Here is a 19862-nt window from a genome sequence, read left to right as displayed (position 1 = left end):
ATAAAGTGTATAATCTTTAAATATCATTTGTTGCCATTTTTTTATGTGCCCCCTTGGTTAAACACTGGCCCCTCCTTGGCCCCCCTAGTAAAATTTGTCTAGAACCGCCACTGCTGCCGAGTTAATCAATTTCACTGTTAGTAACATGATGGGGATGGAATAGAGCACAGAAATCAACGGGAGCGGAAGGGAGCCGGAGATTAAATTTAAAAAAAAATGCAGCTGCAATGCGGTGAATGCGGCAAAAGATTACAACTTACAACTCACGATACGTTTGTGGATTGGCTACTGCTAGCCGCAGAGTAGCCTATCAGAGCAAGACAAAGCAGCTGCCCTGTTCACAAGCCAATCAATCAGCGTCAGCGACTACACAGTCGGCAAAAGGATTCTGGAAAGCAGCTGTTGCAATTGAAAGTGTCATCGAAGGACCCCTCAATCCATTTTCAGGCGCTGTGAGAAAATCTCCGTTAGGAATTACGTAATGAAATCGCCTAGGCCTGCAGGTAATGCATGTATAGTATAGCCTAAATTTCCGAGGCAACCTCAGTGATTTGACCGCGATTAACCAAACATGCTACAGGGGGGCAACAGAGTCTGATAAGTTTAAACATAGGGAACAAAACGGGAGCGGGACTGGAATCGGGAGACTTTCTCTCTCTTTGCAGGACAGGATTTCTTTTGGGGGAGGGGCAGTCACGTGATCAGGATATGGGAGTATTTTTGTGGGGATGGGATGGCAGCAAAAATTGATTCCCGTGTCACCCTCTAATCTGAACGGGAAGGATAACTCTGGGAGTTGGAAGGGGTGTGTCACGATTCTGCCTTCTCACACCGCGACACAGGTTCATGGATCTGAGCGTTGCGATTTCGGTTTCATATCGCATATCGTTACAGCCATAATATCCACCTCTTCACAATTTGTACAGTACAGGCCAAAAGTTTGGACACACCTTCTCATTCAATGTGTTTCCTTTATTTTCATGACTATTTACATTGTAGATTCTCACTGAAGGCATCAAAACTATGAATGAACATGTGGAATTATGTACTAAACAAAAAAGTGTGAAATAACTGAAAACGTCTTATATTCTAGTTTCTTCAAAGTAGCCACCCTTTGCTCTGATTACTGCTTTGCACACTCTTGGCATTCTCTCGATGAGCTTCAAGAGGTAGTCACCTGAAATGGTTTTCCAACAGTCTTGAAGGAGGTCCCAGAGATGCTTAGCACTTGTTGGCCCTTTTGCCTTCACTCTGGGGTCCAGCTCACCCCAAACCATCACGATTGGGTTCAGGTCCAGTGACTGTGGAGGCCCGGTCATCTGGCGCAGCACTACATCACTCACCTGCTTGGTCAAATAGCCCTTACACAGCCTGGAGGTGTGTTTGGGGTCATTGTCCTGTTGAAACTAAACGCAAACCGGATGGGATGGCATGTCGCTGCAGGATGCTGTGGTAGCCATGCTGGTTCAGTATGCCTTCAATTTTGAATAAATCTACAACAGTGTCACCAGCAAAGCACCCCCACACCATCACACCTCCTCCTCCATGCTTAACGGTGGGAACCAGGCATGTAGAATCCATCCGTTCACCTTTTCTGCATCGCACAAAGACACGGCGGTTGGAACCAAAGCTCGTTGGTACCAAAATTTGGACTCATCCGACCAAAGCACAGATTTCCACTGGTCTAATGTCCATTCCTTGTGTTTCTTGGCCCAAACAAATCTCTTCTGCTTGTTGCCTCTCCTTAGCAGTGGTTTCCTAGCAGCTACTTGACCTTGAAGGTCTGATTCGTCTCCTCTTAACAGTTGTTCTAGAGATGTGTCTGCTGCTAGAACTCTGTGTGGCATTCATCTGGTCTCTAATCTGAGCTGCTATTAACTTGCGATTTCTGAGGCTGGTGACTCAGATGAACTTATCCTCAGCAGCAGAAGTGACTCTTGGTCTTCCTTTCCTGGGGCGGTCCTCATGTGAGCCAGTTTCGTTGTAGCGCTTGATGTTTTTTGCAACTGCACTTGGGGACACATTCAAAGTTTTTGCAATTTTCCGGACTGACTGACGTTCATTTGTTAAAGTAATGATGGCCACTAGTTTCTCTTTACTTAGCTGATTGGTTCTTGCCATAATATGAATTCTAACCGTTGTCCAATAGGGCTGTCGGCTGTGTATCAACCTGACTTCTGCACAACACAACTTATGGTCCCAACCCCATTTAATAAGGAAAAAAATTCCACTAATTAACCCTGACAAGGCACACCTGTGAAGTGAAAACCATTTCAGGTGACTACTTCATGAAGCTCATTGAGAGAACACCAAGGGTTTGCAGCGCTATCAAAAAAGCAAAGGGTGGCTACTTTTGAGGAATCTAAAATATAAGACATGTTTTCAGTTATTTCACTCTTTTTTGTTAAGTACATAATTCCACGGGTTCATTCATAGTTTTGATGCCTTCATAGAGAATCTACAATGTAAATAGTCATGAAAATAAAGGAAACTCATTGAATGAGAAGGTGTGTCCAAACTTTTGGCCTGTACTGTATGAAGTGGGTGGTGTGTGATCTGCCTGGATCTCTTTTTAAAGGGATACTTCACCGATTAGCATTAAGCTTTGTATCAATAGAAACCCGGTACTATTTTCGAATGACCGTGCTTCCCTCCCTCAAGTCCCTCTGAGATGAGAGATCTCTGTATTGTGTCTGGAAAAAAAAACCTCTGACGCAAAAATCGTCGTTTTGCGTCATCAGAGGCTATGGACTACAGCCAGTAGTAAGTGCTAGTTCTGCATGTTTTCAACCCGCCCATAGGGGGTGGGACCTCACTCCCAGAATTTCCAAATTGTGCCATTTTGAAGCTAAGCTAACAGGCTATTGCTCTGTGGAGAAAGTTGAGTAATTCATACTTTAGTAGGCTAATCACAATGGCGGGAGGTAGTTTTGAAGATGATATGACAGAAGGGGATTTTGAAGATCTGGTGCGCGAATCCGATGCTCGTGGCTACCTGTACGAGCTGCAATACAGAGGCGGCCGGAGCAGCTGCTGCAGTAGAATGTAAAATGTTTGTCTGGCAAAGACTTTTTTTAGCAGCAACCTTGCAATGATGTGCAGTCAAACTACTGCACATGTGTACCACCGGGATACATTGGTACAGATCGGAGAATATGCAGGAAACTTTATTACAGACGGAATACTCGACCCACTACGCAACGCAGACCTGTGGTGTCTCTTGATGTCGCTAGCCGGGGAAGGGGACATCGAAAGCGGTGTGCGAGAAAGCGGAAACGCGGAACGAGGGCAGGAGTTCGAGCTAGGTGGAAAGCTAATGCTACCCGGCTACCTGTCCGATCCATTCTGCTTGCAAATGTCGCTCATTAGACAACAAACTGGGACTACATCCAACTTCAACGAAACTCCCAACGCGAGTTCAGAGACTGCTGTGTTTTTGTGGAAACATGGCTGAACAACAGTGTACCGGACTCCGCTATCCAGCTACCAGTCCTGCTAGCCTTCAGAGCAGATAGAGATGTTGCTCTGTCGGGTAAGACTCGTGGAGGTGGGCTGTGCATATATGTTAACACGGACTGGTGCAGAAATGCGGTTCTTGTATCCAACTACTGCTCACCTCTGGTGGAGTTTGACTGTTAAATGCCAACCATTCTACGTTCCACGCAAATTCACGGCTGTGTTTATACTCTATGTTTACATCCCACCAAACGCTAATGCTACCAATGCGTTAGCTGAACTTTTAGCAGTCCTGACCTCAACCCCATTGAACACTTGTGTGATCAGCTTGGGTGTGCTGTTCGTGCCAGAGTGACCAACACAACCACGTTGGCTGACTTGCGACAAATGCTGGTTGAAGAATGGGATGCCATCCCACAGCAGTGTGTGACCAGGCTGGTGACCAGCATGAGGAGGAGGTGCCATGCTGTTGTGACTGTGTATGGTTCTTCCACACGCTACTGAGGCTTCTGTTTGTGAAATGAATAAATTGTTAAATTGCCAATATGTCTTGTTTCTTCAAACTTCAATCATCCAATCCACCAATCACCAAACGAGTCAATGGCAGAATAAGGTGTTTGGCATTGGCAGAGAAGATTTGGCAAATTTTTCATGGGCACAACCCACATACTCAGCGCTGCTGCTCATCCCACAAATGCATGTTCCTTACAAATGGGGCACCATTTGAAAGGGAACTAAACAGGCTGCCTAACGATATAAGATTTATTGCCAAAAAGCATTGTTACCACAGAGAAATAATCTACCAAACACAAATTTCCTTACTTTTTGTGCTAAGTACATAAATGACCCAATTTAAATACATATTCATCTTTCCAGCGGTGAAATATCCCTTTAAGTCCACGATGATCTCCTTTTTGTTTTTGTTGTGTTCAGGACCAGGTTATTGTCTGAAAAACACCCAGCCAGATGTTTGACCTCCTCCCTGTAGTGGGCCTCTTTGTTGTTGGTAATCAGTCCCACTACAGTGGTGTCATCTGCAAACATCACTATAGTGTTATAGGCGTGACCAGGGTGCGAATTGCCAGACAACACATCCTCATCTCTCTCTCATCAGGGCTGCCCTCTCCTTCACTCGCTTTCTGTCAGCTGCTCAGATTGTTAGCTTTGTTCTAAATACTTTTTCATAGAAGTGGCCTCTGCTCTCTGCTGTCACATCTCTACCTCTTAACCAAGTGAGGGAGTGGCACTGTGGTGTGTGGCAAATGTTGGAGCTAACATCAGCATTGACATTAAAATGCAAATAAATCTGTGAATGCACGGGATATTACGATCTGTCCAATCCGAGTTTTCTGTTGCGTGACTAAAACAACTTTTGAACCAACACATGTTCCACAAAACCAAGTTCCTTCCAGAGGCTACTTTGTAGCGGCACCGTGGCTCCGTCTGGCGCTTAGCACAGCACAAGACGATTTGTTTAAAGGAATACGCCACCCTTTGTTGAAATAGGGTTATTCACTGTCTCCTCTATATTTATATAGGTGGGCAAACGCATTTTTGTTTCAGTGCATGCATGGTCTTAATCCGGCGGCACACCCGCTAGCTTAGCTTAGCGTAATGAATGGAATCCTTTGTTGCCGTTAGCATGTCGTGAGTAAAAGTGACCCAACAACAACAAAAGCAAAACCTAATTACTTACTGTGGCCTGCGTATTCACAACGAGTAAAAATAGCAATGCAGATTAAGACCAGACGATTTCCTAGGCAGATATTGACTTGGGACTATATTGGGTGGAAGTAGGCTACAGCCAAAACACTGCTACTCGGGCACAGAGATATCGGCAGCCCGCAGGGCTCTGTGGCCGGCACAGAGTCACTGTTTCTGGGTTGCTGGACAACCAAATGTCGCTGCCCTGACTGAGCTCCGCGGGGCTTGGCGGGCCGCTGCTCGTCCAGTAACCCAGAAACGGTGACTTTGTGCCGGCCGCAGAGCTCTGCGCGAATCTCAGTCTCAGAGGAGACGGTGAATAATCCTATTTCAACAAATGGTGGCGTATTCCTTTAAAGAAATGCCAATAAAACAGAGCATGTTTTTCTCCCATCCCAGAATACTGTGTGGACTAGCCGGACTGGCAGTGGGAGACTAGGCTAAGACTAACACCTTATCGGCTATCTCTATGCAGAATTTTCCTCGCCAATGTACGGTCGTTGGCAAACTCGGCTGCGGATCATCACTCATGAATAGATTATGGACAACAACATCATGATTTTCCTGGAAACATTGTAACAACAGCGCTATGCAACAGCATGTGCGTGTTTCGCTGTGGTTGACTTTTAAGGATGATGAGTGTGACGCCACTGAAGTGAAACACACGAGTGTAGGTGATGTTACCCTCGCAGTTGACTAATTACTCACGGACCCTCCCCCTCTCACACACATTGGCTAACTCTGGCAGACTCGCACCCTCCTTGTTTTTCAATATGAAATTTTAAAAAATTCAAATTTGCTGGTTGCACGTGTGCGAGTAGCTGTAAAAAAATACTCTCACTGCCTCAGAAAATGGTCTCAGGTTGCATTATGGAGCCCCTGCAAGCGCAAGCCAGTATAAGAATTTGTAAGTGAAACGAGGTTGTCACTTGTAAGCATGCACATCTGGCTGTAGATGTTTTGAAAAATGAATAATGTTTTTCAATATCTTATGATTATTTAATTTAGGTTTCTCTACTTGTGGCACAGGGATAGCAGCCTTATCCATTTCACAGGCAAGGCAGCTTTATTTATATAGCACATTTCAGCAACAGGGCAATTCAAAGTGCTTTACATAAAACATGAAAGAGCATTCAGAAAACAATTAAAAACAATTTCAAAACATTCAAAGTCAAGAATAAAATTTACAGTGCAGTATAAGCACTGTTAGGTAGGAAACTTTTAAAAGCAGATAAAATAGGTTATTTAAAGAAAGGCAAGATCAAAAAGTTAGGTCTTCAGCCTTTATTAAAAGAACTGAGAGTTGAAGCGGACCTGCAGTTTTCTGGGAGTTTGTTCCAGATATGTGGAGCATAAAAACTGAACACTGCTTCCCCCTTTTTAGTTCTGACTCTGGGGACAACAAGTAGACCTGTCCCAGACGACCTGAGAGGTCTGGGTGGCTCATAGTGTAGTAGCAGATCAGAAATGTATTTTGGCCCTAAACCGTTTAGTGATTTATAAACCAGCAAAAGTATTTTGAAATCAATTCTTTGAGGCACTGGAAGCCAGTAGGGCTTTGACTCCGAACTTCGTTATTCGAATATCATTCGTATATTAAAATAAATAATGATATTCGAACGAATATTAGCCAGCCCTTAATATTCGAACCTGTTATGGGCATTATTTTTTGTAAATGCGTTTGCTTGTAAACGTTTTCAGTTCAGATTCCGAGGCTTTTTCACGCATTTCAAAATGTAACTACACGTCGCGGCGACGCCCGTCTCTCGGCCGTGGCTCGGTAGCGTTGCATTCCCCCCTAATTCTCAAAGAAGGCAGGCTTGCCCAGGGCCAGGCCAGCTCAGCGGCGTCTTTCTCCCGTCGCGTTCCGCTGTCTCTCCTACCTACACCGGCGCCGCACCCTGTCCCTTCTCTCCTTTCTACCTGCCTGTGCTGCTGCACATGAGGAGAGAGCACAGAGGGGAGGGGGGGGCTGCTCCTCAGTCACACAACAGAAAAGAAAGGTGACTGTTTCGGCGGCCACAGGAGAGAAATACATGGCGTGCTCGCTGGACAATACTGGCGACTCTTTTTATTTTACAGAAAGTCGCTGTCTTTTCTACAGAAAGTCGCCACATTTGTCGCTAGACGCTTTTGTGAAAAAAAGACGCTAAGTTGGCAACACCGCCCACACACTCTGGCTCGACGCACACACCAGCACACAAGTATAAACATCAGACCACTTACGTAGGCTACGGTGAAAGCTCCGAACTTCCTGTCGAAAGCACACTGTTTGTGTTTAATCCAGGGTCTGACTTAATTTTTTTTTTAAACTGAAGGCATTTAATGGTCAAAATATTATTAATAAATAGTCGAATATATTCAAATATTAATATACAAACGAACTTCGAATATGATTTTTGGGCAAAAGTCAAAGCCCTAGAAGCCAGTGTAGAGACTTCAGTACTGGAGTGATGTGATCCACTTTCCTGGTTTTAGTGAGGACTCGGGCAGCAGCGTTCTGAATCAGCTGCAGTTGTCTGATTGATTTTTTTAGGGAGACCTGTAAAGACACCATTACAGTAGTCAAGTCTACTGAAGATAAAAGCATGGACAAGTTTTTCCAAATCCTGCTGAGACATAAGTCCTTTAACCCTTGATATATTTTTAAGGTGAAAATAGGCTGATTTTGTAATTGTCTTAATGTGGCTTTTAAAATTCAGGTCTGAGTCCATTTCTGGCTTTACACAGGCACAAGCTTTGATTTCTGTCTTGTCTAGATCAATAGCCACAATGCCATTTTTTTATCCTGCATAAACAAAATGCAAAACAAGTGATCGCATTAATAATAATTGTATTTCCTTTTAATTTTACAGGCAGCCAGGATTGATGTCTTTCGAGATTTAGATGGCAGCAGACTTTCAACACCAGGTAAAAAAAGGTTCTTTATACTATGTTAAGTTTTTGAGTTTGTTTTTTTGAGAAATGCTTATTTGAAAATAAATTGCATACAGTAGATGTGAATATCCTAAGAATTCCATTACATAATTAAATTAACATCTGAAATGCATGATTGTCACTGCTATTGCTTTTAGTACTCCTGAAAAAGTTTTTTGATAACAAAAGTTTATATGAAGCAGTTCTTTGAAAGGAGGAACAGCATCTGCATTCAAGATATAAAAAAAAAACAGACAAAGAATGAGTTAATGCAGTGTGTAAATCCACAGAAGCGTTACATATTGAGACAGTGACATTGGTAATGTTTTCACGAGCGCTGGAAGTAGGGGGACAGGAAGAAGAGAAGGGCCAATCTTTCGTCTTTCTCCTGATATAACGGTAACAACAGTTCAGGGGGGTTTGTGTGGAGCCATTGCCAACAGTCCTCAGTACTGGGGTAAACTCAAAGGAAATACGTCACAGTACAGAAGCTAAAGACGCTCCAACTTCTGTTTCATTGGGACTTTTAAGACTCCAGTTGATAGACCTCAGATTGTTGTTCAGAGGGTCTTCTCCCAGCTGAAATGGGACAGTCTTGGCTGAGTCCAACCTATCCATGCAAGACAGATTCAGACCGAAATCAGCCCTGTGTTAAAACAATGCAGGGGGCTGCGTTGGTTGGGGTCTGTTGCTTCAGGTACTAGTGAGACATGAAATACAATCCAGTCAAATGTCCCAACCTCCCATGAGATATGGAAATGCCAGGTGTTCCTGCTGCACACTTGCAACACCTTTTGGTTTTGCCACCTGATCCAACTCAGCACCCAATGGTGATCAGTTAACAGCTCCGCTCCACTCTTTAACCGAGTTTCCAAGACATATGGCCCCATATTTGATAAAACAACGGCAAAGTCAATGATCAATCTTTTGCTTAAGGTGTTTTGTAACAAGTATCATTATGACTTACTTAATGCTCACATGGTGTTTTGGACAATACATGACAAGAACAGAAGTCCATTAACAAAGCACAAAAGATCAAGGTTCAGATAAAGCAGGCCATTCCTCCCAATTACCCCTGTTCAGGTTTCTCTGTTGCCCATATGAGTGATAAAATCTTTCAGCTATGTGGCTATGGAATCCCTTAGCAGTGCCCTCTCCAGGATCCCACCCAGAGACTCCAAGAAGGCCAGGTATTATAAGTGCCTGTTTGGTGCATGGGCTCACACAGTCAGAACCTGCCTCAAAAGAAAAAAAACTCTACACAGCCACACTCAGCCTGAACTTGTAAAGACACCTGTCCAACTAACCCTGGCCAAACCTTAAAAAGCAAAGTCAAGTATAGCTATCACTGTTGTTTTAATTATCAATTAATCTATGATTTAACCTATTGCTTTAACATTTCTTCTATTTGATGTATAAAAAAAGAAAAATAGCCATCAAATGTGGTATTGGTGACATCTTCAGGTTGCTTGTTTTGTCCATACCACAGTCCAAAAATGATATAAAACAGGAAAAAACAGCATATCCTCACATTTGACCAGTACAACACACTTGTTAAATAATGTTACATTCTAGAGTTCTCTGTTGATTTGTGTTTGTCACTGTGTGCTAGTGATGGAAAATTATAGTAAACGGAGAGCGGCGTGTCGGAAATGCAATGCGCCGTGACGTAGGTCCCGTTCAAGGCCAGGCTAATGTTGGAAGTCCCTCTAGTGGACCGAATGTGTAACAACAACCACATGCTTATAGTGGCATTGACAATGCATAAGCCTGAGTAGTGTAGCACATATCAATAACAGGCTGCATTTGAGCATTAAATACTCGAATATTATTTGAATATTTAAAAAAATAACCTTGCTGGGGCGGCCTCTAGCTCACCCAGTAAGAGCGTTCGCCCCATGTTGGCTGAGTCCTGCAGCGGCCCGGGTTTGAATCCGACCTGCAGCCCTTTTCTGCGTGTCATCCCCCATCGCTCTCCCCCTTTCATGTCTATCCACTGTCACTGTAATAAAGGGAAATCCCCAAAAAAATAATCTTTAAAAAAAATAAAATAATAACCTCTGCTATGGGAGGGAGGATCCCAGTTTTGGCAAGAACCGTTACACCTGATCACATAGTTGCAAGATTCCCAGGGACAACTAAACCTCTCCACTACTGTAAATAGAATTTACAGAGGGAATTTGTGTAGCCCCCCCTTGTCTGGTCACATATTAACATCCACACTTTAAACCAACTGAACTGCAAGTTGTAAATCTATCTAGTGGCAAATTCGTATTGGATAGAATTTTGATATCATTTGTAGAATACATTTCTTTAGTGACTTGTAAAATGTTCACAATAATAATATTAATATCTATTTTCCCAGGTTTCTATTTAGATGTATCCCACATCCTGGATAGTCCTGGTCCTTTGTGTCCATGAAAAGGTCAGAATTTTCTTTTCAATTATTGTGTAGGATATTTTTTTTTTTTTTTTACATGAAAATGTTTGGAGTTTGTCTTTTGTAATTCTATGTTTTTTGTGTTTTCAGGATTGGGCAAAATAAGCCCTGGCTTCCATTCCTTGCAGAGAATGGCCAAAGGGTGGGATTCATACTTCCATAACATTCCACCTCTATCATCAGATCCAAGCACTTTGAGAAGGACATCTGAGTCAGATGGAAGTCTTTCCCAGCATATAGAGAACTTGATTGGACATCATGACTTCCCCAATGCAGTGTCTCCACATGATGCCCCTGCAACAAACTCAAACTTCAACACAAACTATAACTCAAATCTCAGTATTGAAAATCCCAGTCCAGACTGTCTTTATCAAAGCTACTGCAAGGAAACACCATGGCAAGCTGATGTAGATCAAATGGAAAAAGATTACTTGCCAAGATGCGGAAATAGTATCTCAGATTTTGGCACTGATGGATTGTTGACGTTGGGATCTTATCCTTCATCTTTTACAACAGATTTACAAGAACTTAAGCAAGACTGTGGAATGCTAGCTACATCATTTCTTGAAGACTACTCAGATGTCAGTAGCTGCTCGGAAGCAGAAGTGGGTGAAACAAGGCCCTCTTGTAAATTCATGGCAAGTAATTCAGTTCCAAAACCAAAAATTAATATTGCTACAACACACAGCCCGTCAGAATGGCTTTTCACTGATACTGGAAATGTGATGCTTCCGACTGAGAGTCTGTGCCCTAATATGTCAAAGACTAATGTAATTCTGCCAAGTACATCAAATGTGACGACAGGAGAAAACATAGTTGAATGTGCACAAGACAAGATGGAAGGAAATGTCAAATCTTACGCAGGACATCATCGGTCCTCTACTACATTTAGCATGGCGACAACTACAGGAAGCGAGACTGTAGAGGATAGAAATGATCATGGTGGTTGTCCAGATCAGAAAAGAGAGGAGGATGTGGAGAGAGATCTCACTCAAGGAAAACCAAACCTCTCGATGAGTGGCCATGAAAACTTGGCTGGTGATGGAACAGAAGGCTACACAGATGGCAATGAGGAGGAGCAAATTGCTGCAGCTGCTCCAAATAGCATGACTACATTGGACAATGAGCAAGATCACTCGGATGAGAAAGTCCTAAGAAAGGAAATTAAGGAATCATTTGACCAAAAAAATGATAATCCCGACCCAACAGATGGTCATGATGGAAATACAAGAGAAGACACACAGGACAAAAGTGAAGAACTAAAAATTGAAGGAAAGGAATCTGGTGCATTTGAAAATAAGACATTTGATGAGCAGAAATCCCCAAATCCTAACTCCACTGATGGTCAAGATGAAAATATGGAAACTAACTTTCAGGAGAAAGAGATCCAGTCAAATACCTATCAATCTTCAGATCCACTGGATATGAAAGTGTCAGATTCTAAAGATGTCACCTGTGAACTGAGTGAATGCAAAAGTACCTTGAAAAGCAACGGTCATGATGTTGAATCCTGTTTGCAGTTATCTGAACACCAGTCTTCTGGAAGTGTAGCTGTGATAAGTGATGGTCATTTCAGCAATGCCAGTGACAAAAATGAGCAATGTGTTGCAAGTCCTTCAGAATCCTGCTTACAGCCAAATAGCTCCAGCAGAGATGTAAATCCCTGTCTAAAAAAAGAATTGACAAGTGCAGCAGAGAAGAAAACCACATCATCCTCTATAGAGCTATTTTGCACTGACCATCCTGTGACTAGTGACAGTAAAGAGCCAAGTGTTTCTAATGGTTTAGAATCCTGTTCACAGTCAAACACCTCAAGCACAGACATAAATCCCTGTCTACGAAAGGAATGGACAAGTCCAGCAGAGATTACAAATGCAACTTCTCCAGATCAGCATCAGCCACTACACCAAAGTCCAGTGGCCGAACAAACAGGAAGTGTTAATGTGGATGTTGCTGAACATGCAAGAGAGTCGTTGGACACATCTGCGGTGGATCCGTCAGTGCTTGGCATGCTGTATGGTGAACCTCTGTCAAGAGAAGATTCTTCATGTGATGCTGATGAAACGAAACTTGACACAGGTCACGATAAAGACAGTTCTGGGGCCAGACCTGACAGTAACCGTATAAACTATTCAGAAGGACAAGCACCTCAACTCAAATTCTCTATACAAATGAGAAAACATCTGCAGCCTGTCATAATATTGAAGACCTCAGAGTCCGTAAACGGAATGAGTAACTCTTATCATTGTGCAGATTGCAAACACACAACACACAATGTAGATGATCTAATTGAACACCACCATTGTTGCCATTCAGTGCACAATTTCCAGTTTTGTGAGACTTGTGATCTCTACCTGATGAGGAAGGAACAAGCAGAGAAACACGTGTGTTGTGTAACCAAAGAAAGTCCTCGGCTCTCTTCTGATTCCAACCTACCAAAAAAAGGAAAACGTCGCAGATGCCTCAGGTGCATTAAGTGCAAACTCAAATTTTCCAAAATGGTTTATTATGTCAGGCATATGAGGACTCACACTGGCAAAACACCCTATAAGTGTAATGGGTGTGAATCCTATTTCTCACAGTCTTGTAGCCTGCGAAGACACACGCGTATACCTGGAAGATGCAAGCAGCTTAACCATTCAGTTACAGATTCTGATGTCGTTATCAAAGAAACTAAAACGCCACCACAAAAGAGCTTGATACAGAACAAACCATATCCAAATCTGCGCGGATGTGACGTAAAGCTCGTTGACATCTCCAAAACTCATCTGTGCAGTGTATGTGGTAAAAGCTTCACAACTGCAGACAAGGCCAAAAAACACTTCCACAACGTACACAAGGGCAAGAGTTTGACAGTTTCATCAAGTCTGTGTACCACAAAACGCAGTGGTGGGAAAAGCCAAAAACTGGAGAATGAGATAACAGGATTATATAAATGTCCTCTTTGTCCACGGCTTTTCAAGTACTCTTACAACAGGGCTCGACATTTGCGTGACTGTGTCCGAGAAACAATATATGGTGGCAAGGAAAAAATTGCTGGTAAATATCGGTGTCCCTTGTGCCACGCTACCTTTACTTTACCATCTAACCGATATAGACATATTAAAACATTTTGCTTCAGAGAGTGTGTTAATCGGCTTGCAAAAGAGAGGGTAAAATTAAAGGAACAGGTTGAACGGAAAAAAACAAAGGGAATTGAACAGAAAACAAAGTTAAATAAAAATGAACAAAATAAACAGCCTAAGGAAATGACACCAAAAAAAGAAGCACCCCCATTTTTAGCAGCTCCCAAAACGTTGCCACATTACAAATGCAATCTTTGTCCAGCCGTTTTTTGTCATGCTTCTGGAGTATACAGGCATATGAAGAAACATGAGCTGTTTAAACTCACTGGCAAAATGTTCAAGTACAGGAATTCACTGTTGTCTACCTTATCCAAACCAGCAACTTTAAGTACTACAATGACTGGAGTGAGTAATGATAACTCAAAATCAAGTGAAGCAAATGGCAGTCTTTCCCTGAGCTGTCACTTTTGTGAAAAGTGTTTCGACACACCACAGTCGCTAAAGAAACATGAACGCAATCACAGAGGTCAAAGACCATACCGCTGTCTGGAATGTGGAAAAGGGTTCAAGAAACGTGCCTCATTGATTGGTCATAAAAGCGTTCACCAGAGGAGGATACAGTGCACTGTCTGCAGAAAGATTCTTCCAACTATTGGAGAACTGATCAAGCACAGAAGCTCACATCTTAAAAGGGGAATGCTTCAATGCCCAGACTGTCCTCAGCAGTTTCAGTATCCTGCATATCTCCTTAGGCATCTAGACACCCACAAACAGAGGGCAAACAAGACAAGTCAGCTTGATGAGAGACCACCATTAAAACCACAGCAGTCCATGGAATCTGTAAAAGAGGAGAGTGGACCAAAACCGCTACCGTGTTCCTTGTGCAAAGAGGTATTTGATGATCCCCAAGTTCTAAGAAAACATTGCCTTACACATATATCTAGGTCGTCGACAAACCAGTGTCCATTTTGCAAACATAATTTCAGTACTCGCCGTTATTTGCTGCGCCATATGATCAAACATACTGGAGACAAACCCCTTTCCTGCTCTAACTGTGGAAAACAGTTTTACCGTGACTTGTACCTTAAACTTCATCATGAGAAGTGTTTGCAAGGTCAAACCAGACATCTTGTCACAATGGAGTCTGACACGAAGACAAAGGGGCAACATCAGTGTTCCTATTGTCCACGGAGGTTTTTCAAGATAATCCGCCTGAAAAATCATCACCGTGGCCACAAGACAAACACTCTGCTTCTATGCTCAAGATGTGGGCAGTACTTTGGATTCACAAAATTAAATCAACATCAGAGGAACTGCAGGGAAACTACAGAGCTCAACGCTGACTTATCTCCTAATGGTGATGTCGGTAAAAGCACTTCACAGCCGAGCCATGTCCCTATGCCTTTGAGGTCAAATGCAACCAGGATGCTTCAGTTTAAATGCTCTCACTGTACACAGAGGTTTAGGTACAGATCGTTACTCTTGAGACATCTTATTTCACATACTGGTGTGCAACCCTATGCATGTATGCACTGTGGACACCGATATAGAAGTCAGATAATGTGTTTGCAGCATGAAGCTTTCTGTAATGGTGTTGAAAAAGGGCAGTCGAAAGTCAAAGGTGAGGCTGCAACTCAATTGTCAAAGACGCCAACTCTCAGAGAAGCAGCACAAAAGCCCCAAACAGAAGTTGAATCGGAGTACAAGTGCAAATTCTGCACCAAGACTTTCATGAAATCACGAAGCCTGAGACATCACATTTTGACACATAACGAAGTGAAGCCTTATCGCTGTAAAGCCTGTGACAGCTGCTTTTCAAGGTATGATCATCTGGAAGTACATCAGACTCGCTGTAGAGGGAAAAGAACGCGATTGGAAGTCTGTATTCCCAAAATCAGTTTGGATGATGTTGGCAAGGGTTGGCAAAATAGGTTTGGCCTGGAGCCTGCTGAAAAGCAGGAGACATTTGATTGTGAAGTCTGTTCAAGGAGCTTCTCAACTCAGTCTAAGCTTTCTCGACATGTCACTTTGTTCCATACTACTAAACTATTCAAGTGCACACGCTGTGGCTCGTCATTCTCTCATGAAAAAACTCTGAAAAAGCATTTGAAGATGAGGAGGTGCAGAAAGTTTTCCAAAGAAACTACACTGGAAACTAATCCACCAACAGAAAATGTGACAACCCCACTTAAAGCGGTGAGAAATAGAATTATACAGCGTATCCATCCTTATTTGAACAAAACGCACAAATACGTATGTAGTCATTGCCCCCGTGCTTTTGGGAACAGCTGGCAATTGGGTGTGCACACCCGACTACATACAGGAGAGCGGCCATATGCCTGTGATAATTGTGGTGAGAGATTTATAAGGAAGGATTATATGCAGCGTCATTCCACAAAGTGCCACAAAAACACACCAATATTATCAAAGTCCACAGTTGGCCAACTCCGACAGTCGACCTCCGAAAGCCCACCAAAAGGCTTTTCTTGTGCATACTGTAGTTCCCGTTTCTTGCTATTTTCACAGCTTCAGGAGCATTTTTTAAATGCACACCAGCTGGAAACAAAGGTACCACCAGTGTCCACTGCTCCCCTACAACACCATCTGTTGAATATACCAAACATCAAAGAAGAGCCTTTGGATGAGAGTTGCGACGAACAGCTTAGTGATGCAGCTAATTTAATCTGTAAACTAGATAAATCTCATGATAGTGAGATCCCCAATAAATTTTCCTGCCCAGAGTGCAATATGTCCTTTACAAATAAAGCTGGACTAACTGGTCATCTGCGTGTACACACAATGAGGTGTCCTTTTAACTGTAAAATATGCAACAGGGGCTTCTGGAATAAAAGTCTTCTCCGTAATCACAACAGGAAATGTAGATTTGGACGCATTTCAGAGAGAAGTACAACCCAACCGTTGGAAGTACCTTTGAAAGCACAAATTGATTTTGTGCTGAATGACTCTGTTCTAGTGTTTAAAGACTCCTCCACATCAACTGGCACTGGGGTTCTGCAGACCAACTTCTCCCACAAAGATGACTTAATGGACGAATCCCCACAAAATGCTGAAGAAAATCAGGTGCAAAGCAGCTCAAGTAAAGAGAAGAAAGCTGTGCAGTACCAATGTTCAGAATGTGATCAGAGCTTCACAGATGGCTTAATGCTTATTAGTCACCTTGAAGACCATGGAAGACAGGAACAAGCGAAAAAGCGCAATTCATGTATTAAGTGTGGGCAGGTGTTCGCTAGTAAAGGAAATCTTGAAAGACACATGAAGCTACATGAAAATAATAGGAAATACTCTTGCCCTGACTGCTCCAAGGTGGTTTACACACAATCTGAACTTGAAATCCACAGAACATGCCATGACGGAAATAGGCCTTTTGCTTGCAAACTGTGTAATTACAGGTTTTGGACAAGGCCATCTTTATGTAATCATTACAGAGAAGAGCATCCAGATGATGCATTCACTTGTCGTTTCTGTAACAAGGCTTATTCTGTCAAAAAATCACTGGCAAGACATTATAGAAGATGGCATAAAAAAGAGCAGCAGGATCTTGGGAGAACTGTACCTGACAAGTGCAGCACTGAACAACAATCCAGCAGTCAAGTCAGTACCACTGGTGAAAGCGGTGAAGATGTAAAAAACAGCAGTGAGGACAGCGACTCCGACTCTGCGCCTTACTTCCCGTGCCACGTGTGTGGCAAGACATTCCCAACATCAGAAAGTCTTGAGGATCATCAGCGGTGTCACCTGGGTGAAAAACCACATGAATGTGCAGAATGTGGTAGATGTTTTTTCCAGGCATCCCAGTTACAGCAGCATCAACGAATGCACAAGTCTGAATTTCAGTGTCAGGCATGCGGCAGAGGTTTTGTCTCAGTCTTTGCACTGCGTAAACACAAGCACACCCATGGAAAGAGCCGTCCGTACCGTTGTTCCAAGTGTGACTTCAGTTTCACAGGACCCTTGCAGTTGGCAGAACACATGTCTACCCATCGTGAAGAGAACTTCCCATGTGATATATGCAATCTGGTGTTTCCCTCCAAGAGTAGCAGAGCTGAGCATCGGAAAAGCCACACTAAGTCAGGTGATCACCCCCCACCTTCAATTTCCAGGGAAGAACATGAGAAGTCTGCTTCCCATACTGAAAGTTCATCCGTATCCCCCAAAGAACTTAAATACCGCTGTGGTGTTTGTGGTGAGCGTTTCAGAGACCCAGAGGAGCTCTCAGAACACGGTTGCATGGCGGCCAAAGAGCGGGCATACTCGTGTTCAGACTGCAATAAACATTTTCTGCATGCGTCTCACCTGAAAAAGCACAGGACCACCCATCAACTATCATCGTCTACTAGTGAATATCCATGCAATCAATGCAACAATAGTTTTTCCTCGTCTCAGCGCTTCCACAGCCATCTGATGAGCCATGTTGATACTTCAGCAGAAGCTAAGCATAACACTAAAGGTGAAGATGAAGGTCTATCACACGGTTTCATATGTCCAGTTTGCCATCAGTGTTTTGCCAGTGCCACTGAATTGATGTGTCATTTCCCCACACATCCTGATGGTACCTTTGAATGCAAAACTTGTAAAATGACATTTCCCTCTGAAAGTAAGCTTGAAGAACACCGTCGCTCTCATGTTATATCAGATACTGAATTTGAATGCACAGACTGTGGCAAGAGCTTTTTGGGAAAAGATGCTTTCTGCCAGCACCACTGTTCCCATCAACAGCATTCAACAATGGAGGCTGAATACTCAAGTCCATCAGCTAAGACATCCCCTCCAACTTATTATCAAGCAGCAGGAGAGGAGGAGGAGGTTGACGTTACCGGAGAGGACTTGTACAATTGCCCTGTTTGCTCAATGCCGTTCTATTCGCAAAGTGGTCTTCTGGAGCATCAAAATAAACAGCACCGAAATGAGAAGCCATTCAAATGCCAGCTTTGTGGAAAAACGTTTGCCAGGAAGCGGTACCTCAGAGAGCACGAGCGAAGGCATCGTCAAAAAGACGCTGCTCAATTGGAAAGCAAGTTCAAATGTACCCAGTGCCTCACGGAATTCAGTTCAGCACAAGATCTGTCTTTGCATATGAGATTGCACGCTGAAAAAGAAGTTGGAGAGTACCGCTGTGAAATGTGCTACAAGTCATTCAGCCAGTGGTCTCATCTGAAGCAGCACCAAGAAAGTCATGTCGGCCAAGTTGTCTATGAATGCACAGAATGTGACAAAGCCTTCGCTTTTCCTCACCTACTGGAGGAACATCAACAGACTCATGCTGGGTCTTCTCTGTAGTGGTTGTTGCATACCATCTATCATTATCTTCACTTTGAATAACTAGCTAAAGTTACTTGGGATTTCAAGTTACTTCATACCTTACAATTTAGATCCAATTTGTATTTTTTGCCTTTGTTACATATTAACAAAGATGTTGGCTCATGTGACTGACAGAGCATCTTTCCCTGTGTTTCTATTTACATTGTATATATTTTAGTTCTAATATTTGAACTTGTATACAGTAAATTAGCTACATAGTTTCTTGACAGTGTTTGTAAATATATGACAAAATTGTGTAAAGCTGTTTAACATTCTGTGTGATGAATACAGACAATGATGGGATGAGATGTTTATAAAAAGTCTGGGATAACGGCTTTTTATGTTGATTTGTTTTATGTTTGACTTTTTTTTTATTTGTTTTGTAAAAATTTTAATCTATTGGTAGTTGTTTTTTTTTACTTAATGTACAATAGATCATTTTTGAATTTTCAGTTTAACATTTCACTGCATTTATGGGTTGCATTTTTGTGGTTGCTAGTTTGCAAGTTTCTTGTATATACAAACAAAATGTGTTCTAATTGAATATTATTTTCACAACCCAATGATGTCCTTTCTAAAGAAATTTGACTTGATGCATTCAATTAAGGAGTAAAGTCAACCAGAAAATATATTTGTGAGTCATTCTCTCTTTGTATTTCTGTTTACTTTGGGAAAATAACAAATTAAGCTTGTCATGAAAAGCCTTGTCTAAAACTCACAAAAAATGACATTTATGTTTTTAGTTAATACTACTGCCACAAACAAAATAGAAGTAATAGGGAATACTTTGTTTAATATTGTGCATCAGCTAGGTGACTTACTGGAGCAAAAATGTAGCGAGTATTCTGGATTTGAGAAGTTGTGTGGTTATTACAAATAATAATAAAAAAAAAAGTCATCTTACAGATATAACCATAGTCAGCATTCAAGGAAGAGCTTTAAATATTTAGTTAATAATATAC

General features: G+C 42.4%; 1 protein-coding gene across 1 annotated transcript in view; it reads left to right on the top strand.

Annotated features, from left to right (window-relative positions):
* znf1035 (zinc finger protein 1035) overlaps positions 1-19531 on the top strand; it is a 32079-nt gene extending 12548 nt beyond the window's left edge. The window contains exons 2-4 of the mRNA XM_039805424.1: positions 8016-8070; positions 10442-10501; positions 10607-19531. Coding sequence (XP_039661358.1) covers positions 10648-18879 — 8232 coding nt within the window. The 5' untranslated portion in view covers positions 8016-8070; positions 10442-10501; positions 10607-10647 and the 3' untranslated portion in view covers positions 18880-19531. The remainder of the gene's footprint in view (positions 1-8015; positions 8071-10441; positions 10502-10606) is intronic.
* Positions 19532-19862: the final 331 nt, after the last annotated feature.

The sequence above is a fragment of the Perca fluviatilis genome, chromosome 7 (assembly GCF_010015445.1).
Source record: "Perca fluviatilis chromosome 7, GENO_Pfluv_1.0, whole genome shotgun sequence".
NCBI classification, from domain to species: domain Eukaryota; kingdom Metazoa; phylum Chordata; class Actinopteri; order Perciformes; family Percidae; genus Perca; species Perca fluviatilis.
The sequence above is the reverse complement of the archived record's forward strand: the minus strand, read 5'-3'. Positions and strand labels throughout refer to the sequence as shown.